The following is a 14,145-nucleotide window of genomic DNA, read 5'->3' on the forward strand; positions in this document are numbered from 1 at the left end:
GTGAGCGGCCTTCACCTCCCCTCACCCCCCTTCACCTCCCCTCACCCTCCCCTCACCCCCCCTCACCCCCCCTTCACCTCCCCTCACCCACCCCTCACCTCCCCTCACTCCACATCCCCTTCACCTCCCCTCCACCCTCCTTCACCTCCCCTCCACCCCGCTTCACCTCCCCTCCACCCCGCTTCACCTCCCCTCCACCCCCCTTCACCTCCCCTCCACCCCCCCTTCACCCCCCCTTCACCTCCCCTCCACCTCCCCTTCACCTCCTCTCCACCCCCCTCCACCCCCCTCCACCCCCCTCCACCCCCCTTCACCTCCCCGCCGCCCCCCCTTCACCTCCCTGCCACCCCCCCCCTTCACCTCCCCGCCCCCCCCTTCACCTCCCCGCCACCCCCCCTCCACCTCCCCTCCACCCCCTTCACTTCCCCTCCACCCCCCCTCACCTACCCTTCACCTCCACTCCACCCCCCCCCCCTTCACCTCCACTCCACACCCCCTTCACCTCCCCGCCACCCCCCCCTTCACCTCCCCGCCACCCCCCCCTTCACCTCCCCGCCACCCCCCCCTTCACCTCCCCGCCACCCCCCCTTCACCTCCCCGCCACCCCCCCTTCACCTCCCCGCCACCCCCCCCCCTTCACCTCCCCGCCACCCCCCCCCCCTTCACCTCCCCGCCACCCCCCCCCTTCACCTCCTCGCCACCCCCCCTTCACCTCCCCGCCACCCCCCCCCCTTCACCTCCCCGCCACCCCCCCTCCACCTCCCCTTCACCTCCTCTACACCCCCCCCCTTCACCTCCACACCACCTTCACCTCCCCTCCACACCCCCTTCACCTCCCCTCCACACCCCCTTCAGCTCCCCTCCACACCCCCTTCACCTCCCCTCCACCCCCCTTCACCTCCCCTCCACCCCCCTTCACCTCCCCTCCACCCCCCTTCACCTCCCCTCCACCCCCCTTCACCTCCCCTCCACCCCCCTTCACCTCCCCTCCACCCCCTTCACCTCCCCTCCACCCCCCTTCACCTCCCCTCCACCCCCCTTCACCTCCCCTCCACCCCCCTTCACCTCCCCTCCACCCCCCTTCACCTCCCCTCCACCCCCCTTCACCTCCCCTTCCCACCGCCTCCCCCCCCTTCCCACCGCCTCCCCCCCCCTTCCCACCGCCTCCCCCCCCTTCCCACCGCCTCCCCCCCCCTTCCCACCGCCTCCCCCCCCCTTCCCACCGCCTCCCCCCCCTTCCCACCGCCTCCCCCCCCTTCCCACCGCCTCCCCCCCTTCCCACCGCCTCCCCCCCCTTCCCACCGCCTCCCCCCCCTTCCCACCGCCTCCACCCCCCTTCCCACCGCCTCCCCCCCCTTCCCACCGCCTCCCCCCCCTTCCCACCGCCTCCCCCCCCTTCCCACCGCCTCCACCCCCCTTCCCACCGCCTCCCCCCCCTTCCCACCGCCTCCCCCCCCTTCCCACCGCCTCCCCCCCCCTTCCCACCGCCTCCCCCCCTTCCCACCGCCTCCCCCCCCTTCCCACCGCCTCCCCCCCTTCCCACCGCCTCCCCCCCTTCCCACCGCCTCCCCCCCCTTCCCACCGCCTCCCCCCCCTTCCCACCGCCTCCACCCCCCTTCCCACCGCCTCCCCCCCCTTCCCACCGCCTCCCCCCCCCCCCCCCCCTCCCCCCCCTTCCCACCGCCTCAGCCCCCCCTTCCCACCGCCCCCCCCCTTCCCACCGCCCCCCCCCCTTCCCACCGCCTCCCCCCCCTTCCCACCGCCTCCTCCCCCCCCTTCCCACCGCCTCTCCCCCCCCTTCCCACCGCCTCCCCCCCCCCTTCCCACCGCTTCCACCCCCCCTTCCCACCGCCTCCACCCCCCCTTCCCACCTCCTCCCCCTTCACGCCACCTCCCCCCTCCTCCCCCTTCACGCCACCTCCCCCCTCCTCCCCCTTCACACCACCTCCCCCCTTCACACCACCTCCCCCCACCCGCCGCACGCATTCAACAGACAACCCACACACTCGACACACACCTGCCACATCCTGCCCCTACGCAACAATATCACTGACCAGCTGTCACCCGCACTCGCCACACACCCGCCGCCTCACACCCTAGCAGGACCCCAACCCACAGCCAGCACTCACTACCCACGCGCCACCCGTACTGAACACCCATCCGCCGCCTCACACCCTAGGAAGACACACGCCTCACATTTTCACATCACTTATGTCACCAAAATATACATTGTACTGTGGTGTGTTTACAATAAACCATTTTTTTACAACATCGTATTACATTTTCTTCCATCTTTCTTTTCAACATTATTATGAAACCTTTACAACAAACAGTCACCTATTGTTCCACGATTTATAAATAATACTACCTATTACGCATTTACATCCCGGGCAACGCCGGGTCTCTCAGCTAGTAACCTATATAGTTAATTCCATGTATGTCACATATATTGTTTTTATATAGTGGTATGTTATGACAATAATTGATAGGGAAGATACAAATAAGCAGTATAATGCTTGTCATTGGATACATTCTAATCTAGACTTTTTTATTATTTGTTTTGTATCATTTCAGGAAATGTTTCAATTCCCAGTCAATGTTCATACCATTGGGAGCCAGTGTTCCCAAGGTATATATCCAGTGCATTTCTCGACGATTGAGGAGTGATTATCACCTCCTCTCGGATGTATGGATATATGTTCGAGAGCACTGAATGTTAGATTATCTAATGAACCTTGATCACAGTTCTTAAAGTGTCTGGCTACTGGGTAATTGTCATCCTTATTCTTTATAGTTCTGATGTGTTCCCTTATTCTTATCTTAAGTGGTCTTGTAGTTCTTCCAATATAATTGCACCCACATGCACATCTAAGAATATAAATAACGAATTTGGAATTACATGTTAGAAATGAATTGATCCTATACTTACGTCTAGTGTATATGTTCCTTACTGATTTTATTGGAAGTGCGAATTTACAGAAATTACAGGTTCCACATTTGTGAAATCCCTTTGGTAGTTTTCTTTCTGTAGCCAGTCTGTCTCTATACATACTAGGTGAGAGATGATCTCCCAATGTTTTGGCTTTCCGGTATACTATTTTTGGATTCAATTTTGTAACTTTGTCCAAATCTCTGTCTAATTTTAGTATATTCCAATGTTTATTAAGGATTGATCGTATGATGTTTGATTGTTTAGAGTATGTTGTAATGAATAAGGGTACCTCTCCCTCTAGTGTGCCCCTTTTCTTATGTTTGTTGTTCTTGTATCTGGATAATAGATCTGTTCTATTACATTCTTTCACGCTCTGAAAAGCATTTTCAATGACCTCATCTGAATAGCCACGAGATTTGAATCTAGTTTTAAGTTGTTCTGCTTGATCGTAGAAAGATTTTTCCGTTGAGCATATCCTCCTGAGACGGAGAAATTGACTCTTGGGAATGCTATTCAACAGTGGTTTCGGGTGTGCACTGTTTGCTCTGAGCAGGGAGTTGCGAGAATGTTCCTTTCTGTAAATGTTGGTTTGTATTGAAAGGTTAGTATCCACATATAAGTTGAGATCCAAGAAGTCAATGTGTTGGTCATGAACTGTATGTGTGAATCTGAGATTGCAGTCGTTGGATTCAAGATATGTAAAAAATAGTGACAGTGTATGTGCGTCCCCAGACCAGATTAATAACAGGTCGTCAATATATCGACGGTAAAACTTGATATGGTGTCTGTATGGGTTAGTGTCACCGAAAATGTGTTGAGATTCCCAGAGTCCCATGAATAAGTTGGCATAGGAGGGTGCAAAGGAGGTCCCCATAGCCGTGCCCTGTGTCTGTAGATAATATTGATTGTTAAAAGTGAAATAATTGTGCTGTAATAAAAATAATACACAATCCAAAATAAACGTGATTTGTGCCAAGTGAAGATTAGAATTGTTTAGAAAGTGAGTGATTGCTTTGATGCCTTTGGTGTGTTCAATGATCGTGTATAAGGAAGTGACATCTAACGTGACCCAAGTGTATGTGTGAGACCATGTGATATGATTTATGTCTGAAAGCAAATCAAAAGAATCCTTCAGAAATGAGGGTAATTGTTGAACCAAAGGCTGCAAGAAAAAATCCACATACCTGGAGACACCATCTCCCAAAGACCCAATACTAGATATTATAGGTCTGCCTGGAGGATACTCCAGCGACTTATGAATCTTTGGGAGATGGTGAAACACAGGCATGATAGGAAAAGGATTGAAAAGAAATTCTGACTCTTGTTTAGATAAGACTCCCAACTCCCTGCCCAGATCTATAAGCTTTTCAATTTCCTTTAAGTACATCTGCGTGGGATCTTTGGTGAGTTTGCAATAAGCATCAACATCATTTAGTTGTCTAATTGCCTCTGAGTAGTACATCTCGGAACTCATTACAACTATGGCTCCACCTTTATCTGCATTTTTTATCGTTATCTCTTTTCTGTTTTTAAGAGTAGTCAAACATTGACTTTCCTCTTTAGATAGATTATTGTGTTCAGAACTGGTAAGATTATAGCCTTTGGCCAATAGTTGTAGATCTTGTTCTACGAGTTTTTCATAGGTCTCTAATTGAGGACCCTTTGAAAACATAGGGCAAAATATCGATTTGTTTCTGAATGATGTGTGCTTAGAGGCAGTTAGAAAAAGGAACTGTTCTGAATCTCCAACATGTTGAGTATCTGTCATATCCTGTTCCTCAAACAGATCCTTCATATCCTGTAGTACTGTATGTTCTCTAAATGACAGCCTGGCGTCAGTGGCGTCCCCCACCAGAGGAGCCAGGTCCAATTCCTCTGGATCGCCTGGTGAGGAAACTTCACCGACAGCAGGCTGTTTTGACTTAAAGAATTTCTTCAATGTTAGTTTTCTTATATATCTTTGCAAATCTATAATAGTATTAAAGAGATCAAAGTTATCTCGGATACCAAAGTTCAGACCCTTGTTGAGAACTTGTAGTTCTCCCTCTGTTAGTTCGACCCCAGAGATATTGACTACATTGTTCTCTGATATTAGTGACAGGTCCCGCAGATACAGGAAGGGGTTAATCTCATGGATTAAACGGTATACATACCATAGAAGATTGTTCCCTCCTGAATATTAGAACATCATCTTCATACAATATCTGCACATAATCTTTGCAAAGATTCCCACCTAGCTGAGCACGGTATTAGGGAGTTTATTCTCCTATCTATCATTAGCATTGCAAAATGTATTGTTAAAGTTGCAGTTCAGTCTTTTTTTTATTTTTTTATTTTTTACTTCAATATTTTCATGTGTGCAATCTCTGATTACCTAAAGAACTGCATAGCTGCCGGTCAATTCGTTCTCCGTCTATTGATCGGCAAAGTTTGGCGACATCTTTAAATATGGGGAATGTAAATCGTTGCTATAGGAACAAGCATGCTTTTTAAAATAGAATACAAGAAAATTGGTCTTTCAAAGTTGTTGTTTTTTAAACAGAAAATGCTAAAAGTATTTTTTTCTTACTACAGAACTGATTTATTAAAAAAAACACACATGCAGGATATTGACTGAACTGCAGCTTTAAGTACAGCTCAACCCCGCTCTAGCGAGATCCGCTACAACGCGAATCCGCTTATAACGCGGTTTGAGCATGGCTCCCGATTTAAGCAGAAAATCTCCTACCTTTCTGATTCTGTGCTCTTGCTGCCTGTGCCCCACCCCTCCTCCTCAGCGTCAAATGACCCCACGAGGTCATGTGACGTCACGTCGCCATGGCAACGCGACGTCAAGTTACCCCGCAGAGTCATTTGACACCGTGAAGGGGGAGGGGTGGGCGCAGGATCTGATCGGGACCATGGTTTGGTGGGAGCCAAAAGTCAAGGTCGGTTGTATAACGATACTGTGAATAGTTAGAAAATGCTGATATACAGTGAGAACCCATTAATGGTTTCATAATGTATTGTGAGATACAGGCCCATCAGGGATTCATTTGAAGTTATGTATTCTATTAAAATGCAGATGTTTACATTTTACCTAGGAAAATGGTTTTACGCCTCGCATAATATTTGCCATCCTTTCATCCGACCTGCTTCAAAAGCATCTTATTTCATCAGACATCTCTCTCAGGATATATTAACTTTTACAGTACAATAGGCTTTGAACTTATGCATAACTTCACTTCTCAGATGTTGTGTTATATTGCTGAGTCCTTTCTCTGAAACTGCTCAGGGGAAGCTTATTTTACGCTATGCTTTGTTTTATTTATTAAACCGCAGCAATAAAAATTTATTGAACACCTTCCAAAAATGCATTTAATCTTTGGCCGTCTTGTGTTTCTCTTGCAGGAAACTGGACTTCTCGGTTTTAAAACCAAAGTCCTTTCTTTAAAAGCAACATTAGTTAGCTTTATTATTTAATGGTCTGCTTTCGATGCGTCATATTGACACACACACACGAGAGGAGAGAGCTGATGCCGGGTAAGTCCTGCGTGGTGGTGCCGCTGGGTCTGAGACAGCTGGGAGAATTATCCCAGCTCTCCCCCGCCGGCGGACGCAGAACCCCCGATCACGGCCATTTTTATTTTCGCGATCCGGTTATAACGCGATCGCATCGTGTGGACCCCGAGCACCATGTTTCAACGGGGTTCAGCTGTAGTTTTAACAATTTGAGAGTCTCCTGTCAAAGGTCTCGTGATGGAAATAAAAAAAAGCAAACCATCTTATTTATTTAAAACATATCGTTGCTTGGAGCAGGATTTTCTCCTGTTCCATATCTGAGGTACAGCAAATAAAAACACCACTTGTGGTTCATTCACACGTCTCAGACAGGTCTGCAATCCTGTCTTTCCCCATTATCGCTTAGCAAACAGTGCTTCCACTGCAGTCAGGGATTCTGGGTAATGACATGCAAATCAGCACTCAGTGTATGTCACCTTTTGCTTCTTGTCCATTTTAACATGGATCCCTTATAAGTTTATGCCTGCCGTAATATCCGGGGCAGATATTTGCTTATATCAGGAGATATGGATTATAAACCAGGGATGCACCAATAGGTCTGTGGATATCGACAACTTACTGTTAGAAAACGATATCTCGCACAGCAGAGGAGGCAACGGGGATGAACGAATGATGTTATTTTCATAATAAGAAGATTTCATAGTAAGAAGATAGGGACAGCAATTCTGATCAGCAGTAGCACAGTATTTTGGTGACTGTTTTGCTTACTAACTAAATTAAACATCTTTCTCAGTTTTATTAAACTACTATACCCGATGCCTCAAACTCATCTTTCTGAAAATTGTTGCACATAGCTGTATATACATTTCCAACTACTCCCTCCCTCAAACAGAAAGAAATGACGTTCTGGGGTCTGAGGCAGGATGGAAACTTGTTCAAGTTTCCAATGATCCCTCACTGGTCAGAACCAGATTTCCCTACTGGTCTTTGAAGTGGGGATACCAGGATCTACAATATATATTTTAACTGCTTTTTGTCACTTAAAAGTATTACTGCAAAATGTGAAGGGGGAAAAAAAAAAAAAAAGCTATAAAGTGACATCAAAGCGCCTTACAAAAAAATGTTTTGTTTACCAAGAATTTATAATCATATGACAGGAAATCGCTGGGGTGGTGATCCGCTGCTGGTGATCCGCCGCTTGTGATCCGCTGCTTGGTTACAATCAAGATGTAAGAAAAACAGAAATATAAAGGCACAAAACCACAGCTTTTAATGCCAGCATGGTTTCCGGAGTACAAAACAGTATTAACCCTCTCTGCTCTGGACACAGCGCGCCTTTACACAATCCAATATGCTGTAAGTAAACACTTCCAAATCTAGAAGCAGCGTTGTGTGTAAATACAGAAAACCGGTTTGTCAGACCGGAATCTCCCATTCTTTCCTCCTGAATAAAACAGGTCGTGTGTGCCACAAATAAGAAGTAAAACGGAGGAACTTTTACTTGTATTTGTGTGAGCCGAGAGCACACATTCATAACACACATAATACTGCACACAGCATGTAAAAATATCACTTGTGAGGACACTCACACAGATCTGCAGCGCTGCCTTTCCCCAATATCTCTTAGCATACAGTGCTTACACCGAAGCCAGGAATTCTTGGTAATGACATGCAAATGAGCACACAGCGTCACCTTTTACTTCAAATCCATTTTAACATGGCTCCCCTATAAGCTTCTGCATGCCGCATTACAGCTTTTCAGCACTGCCTGGATTAAAGAAGTGCATAACCAGGAAACCCACTCACAGACAGCTGTTTCGACCTTTCTGGTCTCAGTGTGAGCATGGTTTTACTGGCTCTGCAATGTGAACCTGGGATAGGTTTCATACAGCAGACACAAATATCACTTGTGATATTATTGCATCAGAGTTACTTGTATCGGCAGTTTTTCCATCTCTTTCTATATTAAAAAAAAAAATGTTTAACATTTTTTTGGAAAATGCAATTTCATGTACAGAACCGTTACGCTTTCCCCTCCAAATACTGCACACGCTACACATTCTTCCAAAGCACCTAGGGATTTAACTCCTTCACGGGCTGATGCCAGTTCCTGCATGTTTATTTTGGACTTTGACACCTGTTTCAAAAAAAGAATGTGGACCATAAAATCCGAATTCAACTGTCTACCATGTGGATTTCATAGCAGACACTGGCTTTCCTACCATGTGGATTTCATAGCAGACACTGGCTTTTCTACCATGTGGATTTCATAGCAGACACTGGCTTTTCTACCATGTGGATTTCATAGCAGACACTGGCTTTCCTACCATGTGGATTTCATAGCAGACACTGGCTTTTCTACCATGTGGATTTCATAGCACACACTGGCTTTCCTACCATGTGGATTTCATAGCACACACTGGCTTTCCTACCATGTGGATTTCATAGCAGACACTGGCTTTCCTACCATGTGTTTGTATGCTCAGTGTTTTTTATCATTCTAAGGCTGCGTCCCCGCTAGCGCTGAGCTGGCGGCGCTTGGCGAGGTGACTTGTATGTATGTGTGTGTATATATATATATACACATACATACAAGTCCCTGCTCACGCGATGCGCGCGGGTATGCGCGTGGTCACACGCTCACCGGCGCTCGGGTAAATAATTTTTTTAGACATTCTAGCGCGCTCAGCTTCCCCTGCAGCGTCCCCCCCTCCCGCGAGCGCTTGCAAAAATTTAAAAGGACACCCGGCGCTCATGCTTGGAGAGCTCTCCAAGCGTGAGCGCGCTCAGCGCCAGCGGGGACAAAGCCTAACACGTTGGCTGCATAGCAACTTTTGTTACCTACTATAGTACAGGGGAAGCCAGATCCAGTCCTCAAGGGCTACCAACAGGTCAGGTTTTCAGGATATCCCTGCTTCAGCACAGGGACTGAGCCACCTGTGCTGAACGAAGCAGGGATCGCCTGAAAACCTGACCTGTTGGTAGCCCTTGAGGACTGGATTTGCCCGCCCCTGTACTATAGCTGCAGAAAAATAGGATGCATTTTGCGGGCCATGCATGCACGGTCTCATTTGTGACCGCATGAGACCTTAACTCCAGTTTCTACTTCCACTGATGACGTGGACACAGCCCCATCTGCTACAGAAAAGTCGTCTCTTGATCACATGACTCGGTGATGTTTTTGGAGAGGTTTCTGTGCTCCGTCTGGTCTCCGCAGCTTCCTGTAAAGTGGCTGATCTGGCAGCATCGCCTAACATCAAACAGGCCACGGCGACGCGTCTCCATTTCCTTCCCTATAACCAACAGAAGTGCGGCAAACTACTGCAGCAGGGGTGGCCAACTGCAGTCCTCAGGGGCCGCCAACGGGTCGGGTTTTAAAGCTATCCCTGCTTCAGCACAGGTGGCTCCAGTGCTGAAGCAGGGATATCCTGAAACCCTGACCTGTTGGTGGCCCTTGAGGACTGGAGTTGGCCAGCCCTGCACAAACACACAATCCCTGCTAGTTCTAGCCGCAGCAGCCACATCATACCATATATATTTGTGTCAAAAGGAGAACTACTGGGTGTGACCAAATGTACACAACAAAAGACAAGGAGACCCAATGCTACATCCAATGGGACAACAAATACATCGTTAAATACTTCAATGTTTGTATTCTCACGAGTAAGGGTCATTAAGTTAAACCCTTTGGCCAAAGCATTATAAGCCTGCAGCCACGTCACGGCATGACCAGTATGCAGCCACGTCACGGCATGACCAGTATGCAGCCACGTCACGGCATGACCAGTATGCAGCCACGTCACGGCATGACCAGTATGCAGCCACATCACGGCATAACCAGTATGCAGCCACGTCATGGCATGACCACTATGCAGGTCCTAACTAGCAGGTTTTTAACGTACCGGTGCAGGACAGGTCTATTGAGACGTTTCTCCCACCACTGCAGAGGTAAATGAGAATACTCACAGGTAGTGTAAGGCCCTGCATACTGGTCATGCCGTGACGTGGCTGCATACTGGTCATGCCGTGACGAGGCTGCATACAAGTCATGCCGTGACGTGGCTGCATACTGGTCATGCCGTGACGTGGCTGCATACTGGTCATGCCGTGACGTGGCTGCATACTGGTCATGCCGTGACGTGGCTGCATACTGGTCATGCCGTGACGTGGCTGCATACTGGTCATGCCGTGACGTGGCTGCATACTGGTCATGCCGTGACGTGGCTGCATACTGGTCATGCCGTGACGTGGCTGCAGCCTTAAAACGCTTTGGCCAAAGGGCTTAACTAAATGACCCTTACTTATAAGAATACAAACATTGAGGTGTTTAACGATGTATTTGTTGTCCCATTGGATGCAGCATTGGGTCCCTTTGCCTTTTGTTGCATACACTCCTGTACTAGACTGATTCATCTTAACAATATATCACCAACTCTCACACGCACCAAATATTTCCTCTGCAGGTGCGGGTCAGAACACGTTCGGACTGTAAGTAAAAAGCCTTGGGCAAGGAAGGGTCTGGGCGAGCGTCTGTGTGGGGGTTTTAAAAGGGGAAAATAAATTAAATCTTGCTCTTTATAGAGAGAATAACCAGACGCAAAGTAGGTTGTGGTGAGTCAAAAAGTGACCGTAACCTCCACTGTGCAGCAAATAACACCCCACGTGTGAGTATATTCGCACATCTCACACAAGTCTGCAACCCTGTACTTCCCCTTTATCTCTTAGCATACAGTGCTTCCACTGCAGCAGGGAATGTGGGAGATGACATGCAAATGAGCACTCACATTGTCTCACTTTTTGCTTCTAATCCATTTTAACATGGATCCCCTATAAATGTATGCTGTATTAACACAGCATTTCAGCACAGCCTGGGTTAAAGTGCAGAGCCAGTAACCCTACTCCCAGACAGCTCTCTTCTTTATAGACACACGTTATCAACACCATTGTAGTTTAAGAATTAAATACATATGTTACCATGCACCAACAAAGAAAACATAGAAGATTATCTGTCCCATAACAAGGTTTTCATTGTTAGGGAAATGCTTGGTACAGGGGAAATGCTTAGGGGCTATGCAAGAAGTGAAGAAGATTTGAATGTGTAGTGATTCCCATCAGAACGGTTGGATGTGTTCAAATAAATCTTCATTTTTTATAGTTATTACAGATGGATGTGAGATTTCATGCCCTGTCTCACACAAACCCAGCTAACAAAAATGTTCAAAGAAAAGAATTCAAATCAATCATTCCATCCGCACAGGTTTAAACCATGTCCTGCTTACCTGCACTTTGCAATAATGTGCTAAAATACCAGGAATTTTTTTTCTTTTTACCACAAAACCAGCTGGTTACCCGGTACCACAAAACAAGCAGGTTACCCGGTACCATAAAACCAGCTGGTTACCCGGTACCACAAAACAAGCAGGTTACCCGGTACAACAAAACCAGCAGGTTAGCCGGTAACACAATACCAGCAGGTTACCCGGTAACACAATACCAGCAGGTTAGCCGGTAACACAATACCAGCAGGTTAGCCGGTAACACAATACCAGCAGGTTAGCCGGTAACACAATACCAGCAGGTTAGCCGGTAACACAATACCAGCAGGTTAGCCGGTAACACAATACCAGCAGGTTACCCGGTAACACAATACCAGCAGGTTAGCCGGTAACACAATACCAGCAGGTTCGCCGGTAACACAATACCAGCAGGTTACCCGGTAACACAATACCACCAGGTTACCCGGTAACACAATACCAGCAAGTTACCCGGTACCACCAAACCAGCCGGTTAACCGGTACCACACAAAACTGGTAGTAAAAAAGATTTTGGGGTCACAATGCTGATATAATCAGCGATAGAAACCAAACAAACACATTACTGAAGGCAGCAGATGAAAGAATATGATATCACCTTAGTTAAACAATGCACTGTACCCAGTAATTACTGCTCCCAGCAGCATACATTTAAACAAAAGCAACTGCCAAACATCTGCATATGTTATTCTTAGATCAAAAACGAACGATCAAAGTGCAAAGAGGGCCGCTTCATGTGAGATCTGTATTTTGTGGATGTATGAAGACAGGGGGGCTCAACTGCAGCCCTCAATCCCCCCCAACAGGACAGGTTTTCAGGATATGCCAGCTTCAGCACCGGTGGCTCAATCAGTCCCTGCTTCAGGTTCGACCGAGCCTCTGATTGAGCCACCTGTGCTGAAGCTGGGATATCCTGAAAACCTGACCTGTTGGGGGGGATTGAGGACTGGAGTTGAGCCCCCTGTAATAAGGCGATACCTGAGCTGCAGCCTATTCCATCACCTTAATAATGCATCTAATGACAGAAACGGAACGTTCCGGCCTCCACCTGTGCAGGGGACGCGAGTCAAAGGAGAACATGATATACTAATCTATGCTGACAATTGCATTAGATGTGCGCATCAGTGCCAGCATTCATATTATTGCACCAGCCTTTCTAGTACTGTACAAAGATACCACTTGAAATGACTATTACAATACTACTTGTTTTAGTAAACTTTACAAAGTAATAACCTGATCTGCAGCGTAATGATCCTGCAAGATTTTATCTCAGAAAGGGTTTATATCTGTGCTTAAATAACACAGCGGCACAGACTTTCATTAAAGGGACAGTCACACAAATAAATAAATAAATATATACATATATATATACACACACACACACACACATACTAAATTTGGTGAGAGCACTCCTGAAGATAAATAGAATGAGAATAGACACTTAGCTGCAGCATTAGGTGCTCGCTGGATGATCCATGTTCACCTTTCCGGATCAAAACAACAGAACATGTCCACGGCACTCTACAATTAGAAAAATATAAAGAGACATTTATTTAACACATCGTGAGATACAAACAATAAAATCTGAGCGACGTTTCCAGCTTGAGAAAGGGCTGGTTTTCGGTTCGAAACGTCGCTCAGATTTCATTGTTTGTATCTCACGATGTGTTAAATAAATGTCTCTTTATATTTTTCTAATTCTGGAGTGCTGTGGACATATTCTCTCTCTCTCTCTCTCTCTATAGGGGTAAGGCTACGCTTATAGTGCCGGCGACGGCGATCAGGTTGCGGTCGCTGGAAAAATCAAATTGAGATGACTTCCAGCGATCGCGACCAAGCCGTCGCTCCGTCGCGTCACGCTTACTATAGCGCTTACTATCTTGTAAAAATAATAATAATATGTATGTTTTGCTTTTACCCGGGATCACGGGATCCGCTTCTTCTGTCTCCGTGTGACCAACCACAGCATCAAAAATACTTTGCAAACAAGGAACAAAACAAAAGCTGGAGCTCTGAGAACTGACAATCAGCAGCAGAGAGAGATCTGGGGAGAACTTTCCATCCTTAGAAAGTTCTGTTATTAGGACAGTTATCTATGTGACAGCACACATAGTCACTGTACTGTATATAATGTGTATACTGTATATAATGTGTATACTGTATATAATGTGTATGTAATGTATGACTCTTACCTCTCAGCCATCCTGGATAGATCAGGTCTCCCTAACTGTCCCCAGCACAATAATAAGAATACATCTCAGCAGCACAACCGCTAGGCTTTACACAGGACTCTGTGCAGCCAATCAGAAGCCGCCGAGCGGGCAGACTGGATCACTCCCAGTCCCTGCCCTGTCTGCGATGGGCGTGGTGACAGGGGGGGAAGGGGGGGGGGGACATTCT

At 47.4% G+C, this 14,145-nt stretch overlaps 1 protein-coding gene across 1 annotated transcript in view; it reads right to left on the bottom strand.

The window, feature by feature from the left end:
- Positions 1 to 14,085, bottom strand: part of LOC142496237 (poly(U)-specific endoribonuclease-like) — a 29,770-nt gene extending 15,685 nt beyond the window's left edge. Inside the window, exon 1 of the mRNA XM_075602815.1 lies at positions 13,938 to 14,085. Within this exon, the coding sequence (XP_075458930.1) occupies positions 13,938 to 13,948 (11 nt within the window). The 5' untranslated portion in view covers positions 13,949 to 14,085. The remainder of the gene's footprint in view (positions 1 to 13,937) is intronic.
- Positions 14,086 to 14,145: the final 60 nt, after the last annotated feature.

Source organism: Ascaphus truei, chromosome 5, assembly GCF_040206685.1.
Source record: "Ascaphus truei isolate aAscTru1 chromosome 5, aAscTru1.hap1, whole genome shotgun sequence".
Classification (NCBI taxonomy): domain Eukaryota; kingdom Metazoa; phylum Chordata; class Amphibia; order Anura; family Ascaphidae; genus Ascaphus; species Ascaphus truei.